This window comes from Corapipo altera, unplaced genomic scaffold (genome assembly GCF_003945725.1).
Source record: "Corapipo altera isolate COAL_440 unplaced genomic scaffold, ASM394572v1 228, whole genome shotgun sequence".
In the NCBI taxonomy this organism is placed as follows: domain Eukaryota; kingdom Metazoa; phylum Chordata; class Aves; order Passeriformes; family Pipridae; genus Corapipo; species Corapipo altera.
Window position 1 is genome coordinate 113,933 of NW_020885068.1, and position 16,767 is coordinate 130,699.

At 44.5% G+C, this 16,767-nt stretch overlaps 1 protein-coding gene across 1 annotated transcript in view; it reads right to left on the minus strand.

Annotated features, from left to right (window-relative positions):
* The window catches only part of LRGUK (leucine rich repeats and guanylate kinase domain containing), a 47,860-nt gene that overhangs the window by 19,590 nt on the left and 11,503 nt on the right, over positions 1-16,767 (minus strand). The window contains exons 2-7 of the mRNA XM_027669175.1: positions 13,504-13,584; positions 12,393-12,479; positions 10,094-10,200; positions 5,141-5,260; positions 1,761-1,857; positions 832-945 (exon numbers count right to left, since the gene is read on the minus strand). Coding sequence (XP_027524976.1) covers positions 832-945; positions 1,761-1,857; positions 5,141-5,260; positions 10,094-10,200; positions 12,393-12,479; positions 13,504-13,584 — 606 coding nt within the window. The remainder of the gene's footprint in view (positions 1-831; positions 946-1,760; positions 1,858-5,140; positions 5,261-10,093; positions 10,201-12,392; positions 12,480-13,503; positions 13,585-16,767) is intronic.

The window sequence follows — 16,767 nt, forward strand, 5'->3', positions numbered from 1 at the left end:
TCATTTTTGGGATCTCAAAGAGATGGAGCTTAAATTTGTGGAAAGAATTCAGAAGGAAACGGCCTTTCCTTTTGTGTCACCTCAACCCTGGGCTAGTAAATGTTTGATCTAAGATAATGAGAAATACTTAATTAGAAAATTAGCTTAAAACTTTGGGCTTTTGGGACTCCAAGAGAGAGGTTTTGACACTTTGTGACCCAGTTTCTTCCCCCCAGCAGGACTTCTGAGATCCTGCCACCTGTGCACCTGCACCTGAGAAACCTCAGGGAGGGGGAAAAATCTCAAATAAATCACATTTTTTGACAGTTCTGCCCAAATTTTTGCCTCAGGCCCGAAGTTCTGAGGCTTCAGCAGCGAAGATGACTTTCTTTTAGGGGGGATTTGTAGCTCTGGAATGAGGTGTGGATGGTCTGGAATGAGGTGTGGACGGGTGGAAAGCTGAGGATGCTGTGCTGGGAAGGGCTGGTGATGGGAGGAGATGGGGGGGGGGAGATGGGGCTGCTGAGGATGGAAAAAACAGGCCAGAAATTTTAAGGAGAGCAGAAAAATCCATGGAATTATTAAGGTTGGAAAAGACCTCCAAGATCATGAAGTCCAGCCTGCCAAGGCCACCATTAAACCACATCCCCGAGCGCCACATCCACGTGGATTTTAAATCCCTCCAGGGGGATTTAACGCTCGACCACCCTTTCCATGAGGAAATTTTTCCCTAATATCCAACCCAAACCTCCCCTGGCACAACCTGAGGCCGTTTCCTCTCGTCCTGACCCTCTTTCCCTGGGAGAAGACGCCGATCCCATTAAAATGGTGACACGGGAGGTCAATTCCTACCTCGATTTCCAAGTGAACGCAGGTCCCGAGCCCTTCCCTGGCAATGGATTCCAAAGTGTCTCTTCCCAATCCATAGTGGTGGCCACTGTATTTATAGGTTGCTAGAAACTTCCCCTGGAATTCAAAACAGCCAAGGGAATTATTTCAAGGGAAATATTTCCAAGGGGAGCAATTTCCTTGAACGAGAATAATCCCTCTGGGCTTTGCTTTCTCTCCCTACAAAGTTTCTTGGAGTTTAAAATCACCAAGAACGAGGCCAAGGAGAGCCCAAAATTTGCAGAGATTTGGGGTTGCACCTTGGCCATGGATAATAAAACACCAATATCCTGCTGATGCATCTCAGAATTAGTGGGATAGTCATCCATGCTGCAAAGAAAGCAAGATCCTTTTTATGATATTCCTTTTTTTGATATTCCATCAAACCACAGAAAATAGAAGATTCCAAAGAAAAGGAAGGACTGGAATTGGCCAGGACGTTTCCAAGGTAAAAACCTCACAACTCTGTTTCCCATAGGATGTCTGGAAAGATCTATAATTATTTGCTTTTAAAATTAAACTCCTTGATTGTTATTAAGGACCAGAGCAGCTGTTTAAGGCTCTGTTGTCTCCCTTGTTGTGGCTTTTCAAGCCCAAGTTTTCTAGCAAAAAAAAAGCATCAGAAAAGAGTAGCTGGAGGCACAAATCCTGCAGAAAACAAAACAAAACAAACCAAAATATTCCTTCAGGGGGAATTTGTTAAACTTGCAAAGAATTCTCTGCAGGGTGGCTGGGAAATGTTGGAAAAAAATAAAATAAAAAATAAATATATAAAAACACAGCTCTGGAATGGAACACACAGACCCAAACTTCAGATAAAAAATAAAATAAATCAGCCCTGGACAACTCTGGGAGCAGGAAAAGGGCTCCAAGGATATGAGGCAGGTACTTACTGTATCCACCATTTCCTTAAATGCTTCTTGAGAGATGAAATAATAATCCAGCCTGTTTTCTTCCCCAAAATAAGGTCCCCTGGTGGTGTGACAGGGACTGGAAAATATATGGGATAATAAAGAAATAACCTGTTTTCCATCATAGAAGCAGCTGTGGAATATGGGAAAGGGGGGGTGGGGTGGGGAAGGAGGATCCCATAATTCATTTTATTTGTAAGAGGTCAAGAAATATGAGAAACAGGGGTGCAAATCAACCCACTAATGCTGCATGTTTGAAGGATTAACCCATAAATACAAAAACAAAGAGAAAAAGGTTAAATATAACATTAAATTTGGGTTATAAATCCCCCCCCCCTCCCAGCCCAGCAAGGCCTGAACTGGAGCTGTCACAGGAACCCTGGGAACAGAAAAATGATAAATCCAATTTTTTTTTCCCAGCTCTGGGGGGTTGTGGGCTGATATAAAAGACAAATCTTAAATATGGAAAAGCAGAGCAGGACTTGGGCTGAACTGGGAGGTTAAAAAACAAATATAAAGCCCAATCTTTAGGCAGATTTCTTGAGAGTAAGGGGAGAAACAATCCTGAAATCAGGGGGGATTAAGTGGGAAATAATTACCCACGGGATAAAGCTCAGCTCCATGAGCTTCCTACCAGGATGGACCACTAAAAAAACCACCCAAAAACACCCCCCCAAAATCAGCCAAGTGAATGCAGGAAGCAATTTTAGACTCAAGTATTCAGTGGCTCACTTGGAAATGATATTTTAGGTCAGTTCTCTTTGGCAATGATATTTTACTCCTCCTTTATGCTTCAAGAAACCATCAAGAAATTCAGTGTACAAGGTAGAGCTTGACAGATCTTTGCTGTGATAACCTTAGAAGGTGCCACTTTTTTTTCTTTTTTTTTCTTTTTTTTTCAATCAGCACATGAGAACAAGGAGTTCCACACAGGACTCTGGAAAATTCCCCTTTTCAAAGGTTTGATTTTCCCCTAAGATAACGTGAACACATCCAGCTTTAAAGGTCACTGCTGAGCACCAGCCAGATGGTTCGAGGGTCCAATTTCTTTTTTTTAAAACACTTTTTTCTACATTACAACCCTTTTTTTTTTTTTAATTGCAAGGCCATGTTTACATTCCAACTGCCAGAGTGTCTTGCATGAAATACATTTTTAATGAGTGTTTGAAACCAAGAAGTGCAAGCCATAAAATTGCTTTAAATCTCCCCTGAATAATTAAAATACAACTTTGCTTTATGGTTGCAATTTTCTGCTCCGTTAAGATTCTGTCTCTCTCCTTTTTTTTTTTTTTTTTTAATTTTTTTTTTTTTATTTTCCCCCTCGTGCAGGAAAGTTTTAGGAAATAAAACACAGACAAGCATAAAAACAATGCTCTTTAAAAGAACACACATTGGAAAATTTCAATTGGCATCTTATTCATTTGTAATTTCCAGTAGGAAAAAAACCACAGAAGTTGCTTTAAAGAAAGGAAAAAAAAAAATATTTTTAGAGTCACACAACCTCTTTCTTTAAGAAGTCTGGTTAAAAATGAATGGCTAAATTAGGGCAATAAAAAGAAATTGGGAATATATAGAAGAGAGACAATATCCCAGGAATAAAGACCAGGGAGTGCTACAGGATCTATGAAAAGTCAGGAACTGGGAAGAATGGAATGGGTGGGAGGAAGAGGAACATGTTGCACCACCTCAGTTTAGGCCTCAAATTATTAAAATCATCCATTTTTCAGTTTTAGGCATCCAGGCTGGAATTCCCTTGGGAAAGGAGAAGTTTCCAAGGAGCCCAAGGCTCATAACTGTGCTGGCTTAGGAACTGGCTGAGGGCCCAGAGAGTGGTGGGGATGGAGCTGCATCCAGTTGGGATCCGCCCCCAGTGGTGTCCCCAGGGATCAGGGCTGGGCCCAATTCTGTTTAATGTCTTTATTGATGATTTAGATGAGGGGATTGAGTCCATCAGCAGCACATTGGCAGGTGACACCAAGCCGGGGGGGAGTGTCAATCAGCTGGAAGTCAGGAGGGCTCTGCAGAGGGACCTGGATAGGTTGGAGAGTTGGGCTGATTCCAACAGGATGAGGTTCCCCAAGGCCAAGGGCCGGGTCCTGCCCTTTGGCCACAAGAAGCCCCTGCAGCTCCAAGCTGGGCCAGAGGGGCTGGAGAGCAGCCAGGCAGGAAGGGAGCTGGGAGTTGGGCTGGGCAGGGAGCTGAAGAGGAGCCCGAGTGTGGCCAGGGGGGCAAGAGGGCCAATGGCTGCTGGGCTGGCTGAGGAAGGTCCAAGGAAGTGACTCTGCCCCTGGACTCAGCACTGGGGAGGCCACCCCTGGAGTGCTGTGTCCAGCTCTGGGCCCTGAGCTCAGGAAGGCCCTGGAGGGGCTGGAGCAGGGGCAGAGAAGAGCAGCGAGGCTGGGGAAGGGACTGGAGCACAAGTGCTGTGAGGAGAGGCTGAGGGAGCTGGGGGGGCTCAGCCTGGAGAGGAGGAGGCTCAGGGGAGACCTCCTCACTCTCTGCAACTCCCTGACAGGAGGGGGGAGCCAGGGGGGGTTGGTCTCTTTTCCCAGGCAGGGATCAGTAGGACAAGAGGGCTCGGTCTTAAGATGTGCCAGGGGAGGTTTAGGTTGGAGATCAGGAAGAATTTCTTTGCAGAGAGGGTGCTCAGCCATTGGAATGGGCTGCCCAGGGAAGTGGTGGATTCTCCGTCCCTGGAGGTGTTTAAGGACAGACTGGATGTGGCATCAGTGCCATGGGCTGGGAACCACGGCGGGGTTGGATCGAGGGTTGGACTTGATGATCATGGAGGTCCCTTCCAACCCAGCTGATTCTATGATTCTATGATTCTATGAATTCAGGGTGAATTAGTGTTTCCAGGAGCTGGTGGAGTCTGGAAGGTGCTATTTTCTTTAATAACTCTACTCACAGGCCAATAAACTCATTCAGGAAATGCATTTCCTCCCTTTCCCGGACTTTGGGTGCATTTTGATGTTTTATACGCAGGCACATCCCCAAAATCAAGAGAAATGCACCCAGATCCAACCAGCTGCTCAGTCTGAGGGGCACCAGCAAGCACAGAGAGAAAAGCTCAATAAAAGGAGCACTAAAAGCCACATTTTTATTTTTATGGGGTTTTTTTGTCTGCTGTTCACCTTTGAAAACACCAGGATAATCTAATTTTTTTTTTTTCAGGAAGTATTTGATGACTTCAGGCAATGGAGGCTCGGGAAGAGCTAAAAACACATCAGAACAAACATTTTTATTGTCGGTTTTAACTTCTTTAGAGGGGGAAAAAAAAGAACCCAAGCCAGCAGCAATTCCAGCCTGGAGTTCTCTGGAATTCTTTTGGTGTTCTTTGGAATTTTTGGGAGCAAACTTACCCGAATCTGAAGAAATTGTTGAACTGCCTGCAGATCTTATGAGTGAGTTCCCTCCTCCCACAGGACACGGGGCCCACCAACACCAGCATGGGGTAGGAAGAGTCCAGGTCAGGCAAAGTGCTACAAGAAAGGAAAATAAGGAGCAATTTTATCACTCTGTGGGAAGGTTTTTATCCTCACTTCCTCACCTCAGCTGTCTGTTGAGATGTTCACAAAAAATCAGGGCTCTTTGAGGTGCCCTAAATGTAAAAACAGCGCCAAAAAACCTCCATTTTTTTTTTTTAAAGCTCCCTCTGCAGTTCTGGGCTTTGTTGAAGAGTTTTTTCCCAGGCTTGTTGCAGGTGTGGAATATTTTAATGATCACAAAAAATCAGGGCTCTTTGAGGTGCCCTAAACATAAAAAGGGCACCAAAAAAACCCCCCCTTGAGTTAAAAACCCCCGAGTGTCTTTTGCCAAAGGAATAATGTCATATTTAGGATCATTTCTTCATTTAGGATCATTTCTTCATTTAGGATCATTTCTTCATTTAGGATCATTTCTTCCCATTCACAGCTTTTTTTTTTTTTCTAAAGCTCCCTCTGCAGTTCTGGGGTTTGTTGAAGGGTTTTTTCCAAGGCTTGTTGCAGGTGTAGAATATTTTAATGATCAGGATGACGAACCTGGATTTAATCTGGATTTAATCCTCCAGCCCTTTTCCCCTCTCCTGGATGTAACCTGGTGACTCTGCCCCAGGAAGGTGGCGATTTATAAAGAATTCTTTAATTCAACCACTTAAAGATCCTTCAAACTCCCCTGAACACAAATAACACCCCAATAAAAGAACCCAAACTCCATTTTCTCCATGCTGAGCAGAGGTTTAGATCCTTAAATTCCCCTGCTTCCGGCTGCAAACGGGAGAGTGAAGAGCATTTCTGCCCTTTGGAGTGTCCAGCAATTCATTTAAAAATTGGATGGAACTTTGGGCTCTTCATTTTGAGGTCTCAGCGAGGTTTTGCCACTTGGGAACGTGTCAGGAAAGAGTTGAAATCATTCCAAACCCACTTATTTTTATTTATTTATAAATTTACATTTATTTTTAATCAATAAATTCTTTTATTAAGAAATAATTAATGAACTAATTTTAAGGGGAAGAAAACTACCTGTATGCCCATTTAATATGATTTACCTGAAAACAGAGTTTATTTCTTTTACCATTCTTCTTACAAATAGTGTAAGAGTAATGAGAGCCAACCAACAGAAGCATGGAGGGAAAAGATTCCAAAATAATGGCTTTACTCCTATTTTAGGATCAGCAAACCAGCTCTGTTATCTACCAGACTATGTGGATATAATGGATATTATACTACTCATACTATGGATATAATATGTAGGGATATAATTAGCACAAATATATATATTATATATGGATATAATTAGCACAAAAAGCTTATTATAACAATATATTTCAAATGGTGGAGAAGGAAAAAAATATATTTTAAAAGTCCTTTATCAAAGAGCCATTTAAAGATGGGAATTCTGGGAAAGAAGCTTGGAAACAACAAAATGGACCAAGACATAGCAACTCTGACACCTTCCACTAGCCCAGGTTGCTCCAACCTGGCCTTGGACACTTCCAGGGATCCACAGGCAGCCACAGCTTCTCTGGGAAATCCATTCCAGGGCCTCCCCACCCTCCCAGACAGGAATTCCTTCCTTCTCCATGCACAGATGCTGGTAAATGCTCGGGAATTGCAGAATTCCTGTGTAATCTTTACTTTTACAGGATTCCTTGACAAGATTCCACTCAGAATTCAAATTCTCTTCAAGAAATTCCCACTGCTCTAACTCCCCACAGCCTCACATTCCTTGGATTTATGGTTTCACCAGAAGAACATGGAGAACATTTCTATGGAACCACAAAATGATTTGGGATGGAAGGGATCTTCAAGACCATCCAGTTCCAACCCCGACACCTTCCACTATCCCAGGTTGCTCGAACCTGGACTTGGACACTTCCAGGAATGGGACATCCACAAAATTTCCATAATACCATCCACAAAGTTATCTTTCATTACATCATCAATTGCTGGTTCTCCAAAGTTTAATTCCAATTTTTGGGATCCCTACAGCTTGTAAGAAGCGTGTCCTAAAGATTTTTAGGCTCATTTAGGCTCATTTTAGGCTCGTTTTAGGCTCATAGTTCAACTTTCTGTGTCTCTGTGAATACAGTGACTCACTGCTGGGATAGATTAATAGTTTTTAAGGCCAGAAGGGATTTTTGAGATCACCTAAATCAGCCTCCCCTCGTCACACTGGCTGCAGGATTTCCCTGAGTCGGTGCTCGTTTCCAGCCTGATACCCGGGGTTCCATTAGGGCACATCTTAATTAAAAATGTTCCAGTTGTGGAGGACTCCTGGTACTTTGTTCCAGTGGTTAATTACTTTAATTGTCAAAAATAATCATGCTCTGTTTCTCCTCTAAAGCCAGGTACCAATTCCATCGTGTCCTGGCCCAACAGAGTGAAGAACCCTCTGCTACGAAATTCCTGGAGAGCAGCTGGAATTATGATCAACCTCCCTTTTCCAATGTCACCTGCACTTCCAGGAGGGAAAACAACACATTTGTTGATTAAAAATCCCGAGACACAGAGAGAGAAGGGAATGTTTTGGGGGTGACAGAACTCTCTGCTCCGTTTTTTCAGGTTTTATTTGTACCAGAGACGTTCCTAAACCGGGATTAATCATCAAAAGAAAGAGAGAGGTGCAAATGAACCACCCCAATCTGGGTCCAAGAAGCATTTTAGAGGTGAAAAGGCCATCAAGTATCCTCATTAGGAAGATTTCATTAACGACTGGGACCTGGACAGGCTGGAGAGTTGGGCTGATTCCAACAGGATGAGGTTCCCCAAGGCCAAGGGCCGGGTCCTGCCCTTTGGCCACAAGAAGCCCCTGCAGCTCCAGGTGGGCCAGAGGGGCTGGAGAGCAGCCAGGCAGGAAGGGAGCTGGGAGTGGGGATGGACAGGAAGCTGAACATGAGCCAGAGTGTGCCCAGGTGGCCAAGAAGGCCAATGGGTCGTGGCCTGGCTCAGGAACAGTGTGGCCAACAGGTCCAAGGAAGTGATTCTTCCCCTGGACTCCGCACTGGTGAGGCCACCCCTGGAGTGCTGTGTCCAGTTCTGGGCCCTCAGTTCAGGAAGGACATTGAGGGGCTGGAGCAGGTCCAGAGGAGAGCAGCGAGGCTGGGGAAGGGACTCAAGTACAAGTCCTATGAGGAGAGGCTGAGGGAGCTGGGGGGGGCTCAGCCTGGAGAGGAGGAGGCTCAGGGGAGACCTCCTCACTCTCTGCAACTCCCTGACAGGAGGGGGGAGCCGGGGGGAGGTTGGTCTCTTTTCCCAGGCAACCATCAGCAAGACAACCATCAGCTTGGTCTTCAGCTGTGCCAGGGGAGGTTTAGGTTGGAGATTAGAAAGAATTTCTTTGCAGAGAGGGTGCTCAGCCATTGGAATGGGCTGCCCAGGGAGGGCGTGGATTCTCCGTCCCTGGAGATTTTTAAAAAGAGACTGGATGTGGCATCAGTGCCATGGGCTGGGAACCACGGCGGGGTTGGATCAAGGGTTGGACTGGATGATCTCAGAGGTCCCTTCCAACCCAGCTGATTCTATGATTCTATGATTCTATGACTGGTTTGTGCTCTCCAGCTGAGCATCGTTAACAATTTGGGTCAGTCCCATAAATGCTGGGCTGGGTGTTTGTATGTTTGTGTGCACAAAGCCTCTGGCACAAGACACAATTCCTTTCTTTCCAGCAATTACAAACTCCAGGAAGCAAATATTTAAACACAGTCTGCACTGGAAGAAATCCATGCCTTTAGGGTTTGGGTTTTTTGGGTTTTTTTTAAGAAGAAAAATAAGCTAATCACAGGTTGTTTTTTTTTAAGAAATCTCCATCCTTGCAAAGAAATAAATAATCTTTGTTTGTTGGGGTTTTTTTTAATAGAATTCTCAGAGTTATGGTCCTGTCTTTCGTGGACAATCCCAGAAAACATAAGAATCACAACAAAGATATCCTAAAAATACCAATTTCTGAGTTGCTAAATTGTGGATTTTCTATCAGGTTACTCAGTAATGAATTAAGGATCCAAAATGGTGCTAAAACAGGGGGTGAGGCTCAAAGGTTGGTCCTAGTGCCCTTTGGGGCCAACATAAGAATATATTTATATACATAATATATAACCATATGTATTTATAGTATGTTCCATTTGAAAGGTATTTCAAAGAGTTTTCCAAGAATTCTTCAGGCAAATACCCCGAAAACACATCTGAAAAGAGGCAAATATGGGCAATTCCATTTTCTAGCTGAGATTCTAGGCTGAGATTCCACCTGGCACAGGAAAGGCAACACTGGAAAAAGAGCATGGATGTGCCTTTCCCATGTTTTGAGTCGCATCCTCTCCTCCCAAAATGGCAGAAGAAACTGGACTTCCTTTGGTACAAACTGAAAAAAAATTCACCTCACGAATATAAAAGATGCAAAAAAAAAAAAAAAGGCATTTTGTTCACAATGGGATGCCAGGAGTGGGAAGGGAAGGTGTCAGCAGGACGGGAAAGGGGATGTTTCACAGCTCTTGTGCCTCCAGGGATTTTTCCAAGTGCCTCTGGGCATCGGTGGGAATTTTGCAGCTCTCGTTTGTGGTGCAAAGGGCCATCTGCTCCAACAGATTGTTTGAGAGAGGTGGAGCTGTGGCCAATCTGTCTCAGATTTTGGAGGTGAATGAGGAACTTGGTTTCATCAGCAATTTGGAGCAAATCAGATTTGCCTCATTTCCAGGCTGCCACTGGAATAGGACAGAACTTCCCCCCTCCTTTCCCCTGATTAATTTAGAGGCCATAAAAAAGTCCCTCTAAAAATGCCAACGGATTGAGCTTTACTTGAGTGCCACCCTGAGGAGCAGCTGGGAAATGAGGTGAACTCACCTGTGCAGGATTTTCTGGGGCTGCATCATGTGGAATATCACCAGAGATCTGTGATCCTCTGCAGCAACAACTTCTGGAGGAGGATCATATTTATTCACAGCAGCAACCTGTTCCCACAGTTTAGAGGGGCAAAAAGAAAGAAAAGCAGTGATGGAATCGCTTCCAGCTGCAATTTTGCTTCAAAGGTCCCTGTGAATAATGATGGATTTGTGTTTCTGGGGGTCAGTCTTTGTGCTGGGCTTGCCACATAAATCTTTCCAGGAGATTTAGGCAGACTTTGATGGATGGATGGATGGATGGATGGAAGGCAGCCAGATATAACTCACCATCTTTAATATATTCAACCTTTTCCCGGGGAAGAAAACAGGATGCCACAAAGTGATTTTGCTTAGGTTTTAATTATCCGTTAATTTGCATCCTCTCAGTGCTGGTGGAAGATGCCAAACTCAAATCCTCAGGGACTGGAGCCATTCAGAAAAGGAAGAGAAATAATAAAGAAAACAAGCAAACTCTGGTTTTCTCCTGACAGTGCATTTCTGTCTTTCCTGGGAGGAAGAGCACTCAGATTCCAAGGATTCCCTCCATCCCTTCTGTTGGAAGGAGCTGTGTATTTTTGGGTGTTGTTAAATGTTACACACTCAGAAATAAGGTAAGGACTTAATGTAAAGCATCAAATATCAACCAGCTGCAAATCCCTGATGGCAGAACCTTGTGAAGCTCAATAATGACAAGTGGAAGGTTTTGCACCTGGGAAAACACATAATTTAGGAATGAAACACAGGCTGGGATCTACCTGGGATCTGCCAGGAAGGGACCTGGGGGAGAACAAGCTCAGTAGGAGTGAGCAGGTTGTATCACAAGGAGTTGTTATCCCGCTCTGCTCAGCACTTGCCAGGCCACACCTGGAATTTTGGGCTCAGTTTTGGTTCCTGGTATACAAAAAATATGTGGACAGGCTGGAGAGGGTCCAGACAAGGGACCAGGAAGCCTGAAAGGATTCTAGTTGGATACAAGAGATAAAATATTCATAGTGAGAACAATCATTGGAATATTCAAGGCCAGGTTGGACAGGGCTTGGAGCAACCTGGGATAGTGGAAGGTGTCCCTGCCCATGGCAGGGGGTTGGAATGAGATGATCTTTAAGGTCCCTTCCAACCCAAACCATCCTGGATTTTCTGATAACCTCCCCAGGGAAGTGGTGAATTCCCAGTGTTGGGCACTTTTAAGATCGGGCTGAACAAAGGTGCTGGGCCATCTTTTATGGTTGTTTTCCCAAAAAAAGGTTGGACCAGATGATCCATGAGGTCCCTTCCAACCTGGTATTCTATAATTCATGGCAGTTATACCTATATTAGGACGGGTTATGGTGGAATTGGATTCCATCTTGGAATCCAATGTCCACGCTCTTCTGGGAGAAGGGGAGGCAATTCCATTTTAGCTTTAATTTGGTGCTGGAATTAGTGGCTGGGAGCACAGTAGGTGCATCCTGGTGCACATCATCTGGTCAAGGTTATCCCAAAAGAGCTCTAGTTCATGTAATACAAGACTATTCCACAACAAGAATCAAACATGAGCAATCAGGAGTTTCCCTTCCAAACCACATTTCTGAGCTCAACTACTGATCTAAACTTCTGATCTGCTGCATTTTTGATCTAAACTAAAACATTTCTGAATGTCCATTTTGTGGCAGCGAGACAGAAGAGCTGGTGCCTCCAAATCCAAGAGAATTCACGAGGCTGAGATATCCTAAAATAACCCGAGGAGAGGATTTTCTGGAATAACTTTCATCACCCAAAAGTGCCAGTCTAAACCAGCCACCCAGGCTTAATTTTGACAGTCCACAGAGAAGGAAAAATGTTGTTAATATATTAAAATTTATATTAGGAGGCAAACAGGTTGGCACTTAAGATAAAGAGCAAGATCAACAGCTGCCAGTTGGGGTAAATGACACTCTGGTGTCGTCCCTCCTGCATGTTCACGCCAGAAAAAACCTGGCATTAAACAAGAACCTTAATATTTATGCAACTGAAGTTGGGAGTGATGAATTTCCTGAAAGGATCATTTTGAAAGGATAATTCCTTGAAACACAACCCCAACTGGCAGCTGATGATCCTAAAAGTTCCAGTTTGGTTTGGGCCCAAATATAACAGGCAGCAACCAAGTTACTTTTCAGGCATCATGACAGAGAAAGGTTTTTATTCCAGTAGTTACTGTGAGCAACTATTTGGGGGGGAAGAGATTTTACAGATCTTATGGTCTTTATTCAGAAAAATCCCAGAATTACATGATGTTTGCATACCTTTTCTTTCACTGCAATCTCCTTGAGGTCCAGCTCTGTGACTCGGAGCAGCGTGAAAATCGCCGAGAGCCAATAATCTGCTTGTTCCTGAGGGACAAAGTTTCTAATTTGACACCAAATACTCGATTTCCTCCATCTAATATTTAATTCCGATCGTTTGAAATGAAATTGGCCTTAATACATCCCCAGATTTTTAGCCTGGGTGTGCCAATGCCAAGCACAAATTGAACCCCCCCTAGCTCAGCTGTTTCTGCCAGACCTGAGTTGTTCAAAAGGCTGAAACTACAAAGGGCAAAAGATGGGAATTTAAAACTCCAAAGGAATATGATCAGACTTTGCTTAGGAGAAGGACATCTAATCAAAAAAAGCCTTCAGTTTATGGGGAACCAGGAGCTGCCTATTTCAGGTATTTTTTCCTGCTAATTTCATTGTGTGTCACAACAGATCATTCTCATAAAAGCCAATAAAAAACTGGCAATTACAGGAAAAAATTCAACTCTTGACATTTTTTCCTCTTTCTGCCATTCGAAATCTGTAAAAGTCACACAAAATTTAGAAATCACGGCTCAGGATAAAATCATCTTTGATCACTCAGGACAAATTGCAAATGCAAAGTCAAAGAGATTCTGATATTTTGCAAATGATGTTGTTGATAAAATGAATGTTTGATTCCACAGTTGAGGAATATTATGAGGGCCATCAATGAGAACTAGGAAGAAAAGAGGATATAGATTCCACAGACATTATTTTAAAAGGGGTGTTATTAAGCTTCTTCAAGCTTAATAGGAAAAATAGGCCTTCAAATCAAGCAAAAAGGGGATCTTTTAACACACAGAAATCATGGGGTACAAATGTATAAATGGATTAAAAAATGGAATTAATATAATTAATGTGTGGATATTCAACAAGATGATTCACGTGCAGCTTTGGTTCAGACAAATTTCCCAGACAAAGGCTGGGAATCAACCCAGGGATCAACATTTCTTCCACTCATTCCCTGCAATGACTTTCAACAAAGACCAGAAACCGAGGCTGAAAAGATTCTGGTGTGATCCAAACCACCCAGGTTTAGATCCTAATTTTTTGGGTTCCTCTTCAGCCTCTTCCTTACCTGTAGAGGGTTTTTTAAAAGATTCAGGACTCTGAGGAGAGGCAGATCTTCAATCCACTCGAGCTCAGGCAGCTCAGCGATCTATTGAATGACAGAAACGGAGCGTTAAATCGGCAGCGACGGCACCCATGAAAACTGTGAGGGGAAAAGAAAAGCATTTTCATCCCTGCTCTTAAAATCTGGACGTAAAAACACCCCATCATTATACTCCCCGAGGGGGTTTACATGTTAACTGCATTCAATGAGGCACTTTAGTAAAAAAAAAGTTGGCTGGGAGCTGGAGCTGGCGGCTTTATCCAGACAGCAATTTCCAACCACCTGCATTTTCCCCAGTTCTTTTCAAATGCCAAGCCCTAAAACATTTGGCTTTTATGTGGCTGATGTGCTTAAGTGAGGCAATTCTGCAGTTATAGTCAGTGCTCTGGCTGACTAGCCAAAAAAAAAAACAACAAAAGAAATTCCTTTTAAGAGTTTCTTTTCTCTGGAGTTCAAGTTCATCCCACGGAACTCGACTGAAAGGCGGCAGCATCATTGTCCTTGGCTGGTTGTGTCCAGAGGGGGATGAATTCCACTTGTGGGCTCATCTGTCCACCAAGGAAAGCTCCACTCAGGCACATCAGATAAAGAGTAGTGGAGTTAATTAAGGTTTGTGTGCCCAAAACAAACCCAGGGCAGCTGTGCTGGACCCTGAGGGAAGAGCTGGAAAGCTCTGGATGAAAACAAGGTGGAATTCGTGTCTCCTCATCTCAGCTGCTCAGGTGAGTCACTTTATCATCAGTGGACAGGAGGCAGTTCCAGAGTCGTCCCATCCATGGTGGGCTGGGATGACTTGCCCTGTGGGAATACCTGCTTTTCCTCCTCTGCTGAAAAAGTGAATCATGGAATCATCCCAGAATGGTTTGGGTGGGAAGGGATCTGAAAGATCATCCAGTTCCATGGGCAGGGACACCTTCCACTAGCCCAGGTTGCTCCAACCTGGCCTTGGACACTTCCAGGGATCAAGGGGCAGCCACAGCTTCTCTGGGCAACCTGGGCCAGGGCCTCCCCACCCTCCCAGCCAGGAATTCCTTCCTTCTCCATGCACAATTCCCAATGCTTGGGAATTGCAGAATTCCTCTGTAATCTTTGCTTCTACAAAAAAAAAGTTATATCCAGTAACGTTACAAGAAATTATTCCTTGACAAGATTCCACTCAGAATTCAAATGCTCTTCAATAAATTTCCCTTGCTCCAATTCCTCACAGCCTCAAATTCCTTGGGTTTATGGCTTCATCAGAAGAGTAAGGAGAACATTTCTACAGAACTACAGAAAGGGTTTTTGAGTTGGAAGGGACCTTCAAGATCATCCAGTTCTACTCTCTGCCATGGACAGGGTCACCTTCCACTAGCCCAGGTTGCTCCAACCTGCCCTTGGACACTTCCAGGGATCCAGGGGCAGCCACAGCTTCTCTGCCCAACCTGTGCCAGGTCCTCCTCATCCTTCCAGCCAGAAATTCCTTCCCAACATCCCATGTAAATCTTTCCTCTTCCAGTTTGCTGTTTCCCCTCACCCCATCACCATCTGCCCTTGTAAAAAGTCTCTCTCCCTCTTTTCAGAAGGTCCCTTTAAGTCCTAATAGGCCAACTGACCCTAAAAGACTTCCAATTCTATCCCTAATTTCTACTCAGCTCATGTAGAGAGACTAAAAATATAAACCTCAACCACAGCCTACCCGAGGCTCATTTTAAGACAAGCCACAAACCAAGTTTGACCAAAGAATTCCCAAAGAAATCATAAAATTCCAACCACTAATCACTGAACATGTTTACAGGAGAGAAACCCATCATGTCCATCACTGAAAAACCAATCCCTGAAGATGGTTCTGAGTGGAACTGAGCTGGAATAACTCACGTCTTCCTGTGGCAACGGATTAAAATTCCCTTTTAAATTATTCTTTTTCAAAAAAAACCCAGTGACTCATTAAACAGTTTCAATAACATCATTCCAAGAGGCAAATTTGGATGAGGTAAAATTAATAGCATTTATGTGCTGGAAAGAACAGGGGAAGCTACATGAGGCCCTGGAAGTGGTGTTATTAATGCTAATAACAAGCTTATTATTAGGTAGTTTCCTGTCTGATGCAACTGATGTACCTTTAAATGTCAACCTGAACACAGTGAGAGAAAAAGAATCCTCAGTGCTTTGAATTAAATCCTGTAAATAAATGTGTCTTGCAAGTGGGGGGAAAATGACAGAAAATGTTCCATTGCTGGTTGGTGGTTTTATTTCTGATTTTCGCAGGTTTTCTTTTCACGTGGAGATCTGTCTTTGATGTCGAAGTGATTCATGAATTGGTGCTATTTTCAATTAAAAAAGAAGAGCAGTATCAAGAGTAGTCTGTATATAAAATACCAGTGAGTTGGATGGTACCATTGTAATTCCAGGGAAAATTCTGCTGCGTCACAGAAGCCACTTTAGGGCAGAGAACCTGCAGTTCTGCCTGCCAGGAATTTCCAGCTGAGAGCTTGGAAGGATCTGTGGCCATCAATTGTGAAGCAGCCTTGGAGTGAAATAACAAAGGAAAAGGAAAAGGTGTCCCATTTCCACAAAAAGGGCGGGAAGGAGGACTCGAGAAACTCCAGGCCTGTCAGCCTGACCTCAGTGCCTGGCAATGTTCTGGAGCAGATCATCCTAAGGAGTGCAGTCCCACAGCACCTCCAGGATGGACAAGGGATCAGACCCAGCCAGCACAGGTTTAGGAGGGGCAGGTCCTGTCTGACCAACCTGAGCTCCTTTTGTGACCAGCTGACCCGCCTGGTGGGTGAGGGGAAGGTGTGGATGTGTCTGCCTGGACTTCAGCAAAGCCTTGGACACCGTCTCCCATGGGACACTCCTGGAAAAGGCTTGGCCAGGGGCACTCTGGGCTGGGTGAGGAACTGGCTGAGGGCCCAGAGAGTGGTGGGGATGGAGCTGCATCCAGCTGGGATCCGTCCCCAGGGGTGTCCCCAGGGCCCAGTTCAGTGTCTGCACTGAGGATCTGGAGGAGGGGATGGAGGGAACCATCAGCACATTCCAGGTGACCCCAAGCTGGGGGAGTGTTGATGTGCTGGAAGGCAGGAGGGCTCTGCAGAGGGACCTGGCCACGCTGGATCCATGGGCTGATTCCAAGGGGCTGAGGTTCCCCAAGGCCAAGGGCCAGGTCCTGCCCTTTGGCCACAAGAAGCCCCTGCAGCTGCAGGCTGGGCCAGAGGGGCTGGAGAGCAGCCAGGCAGGAAGGGAGCTGGG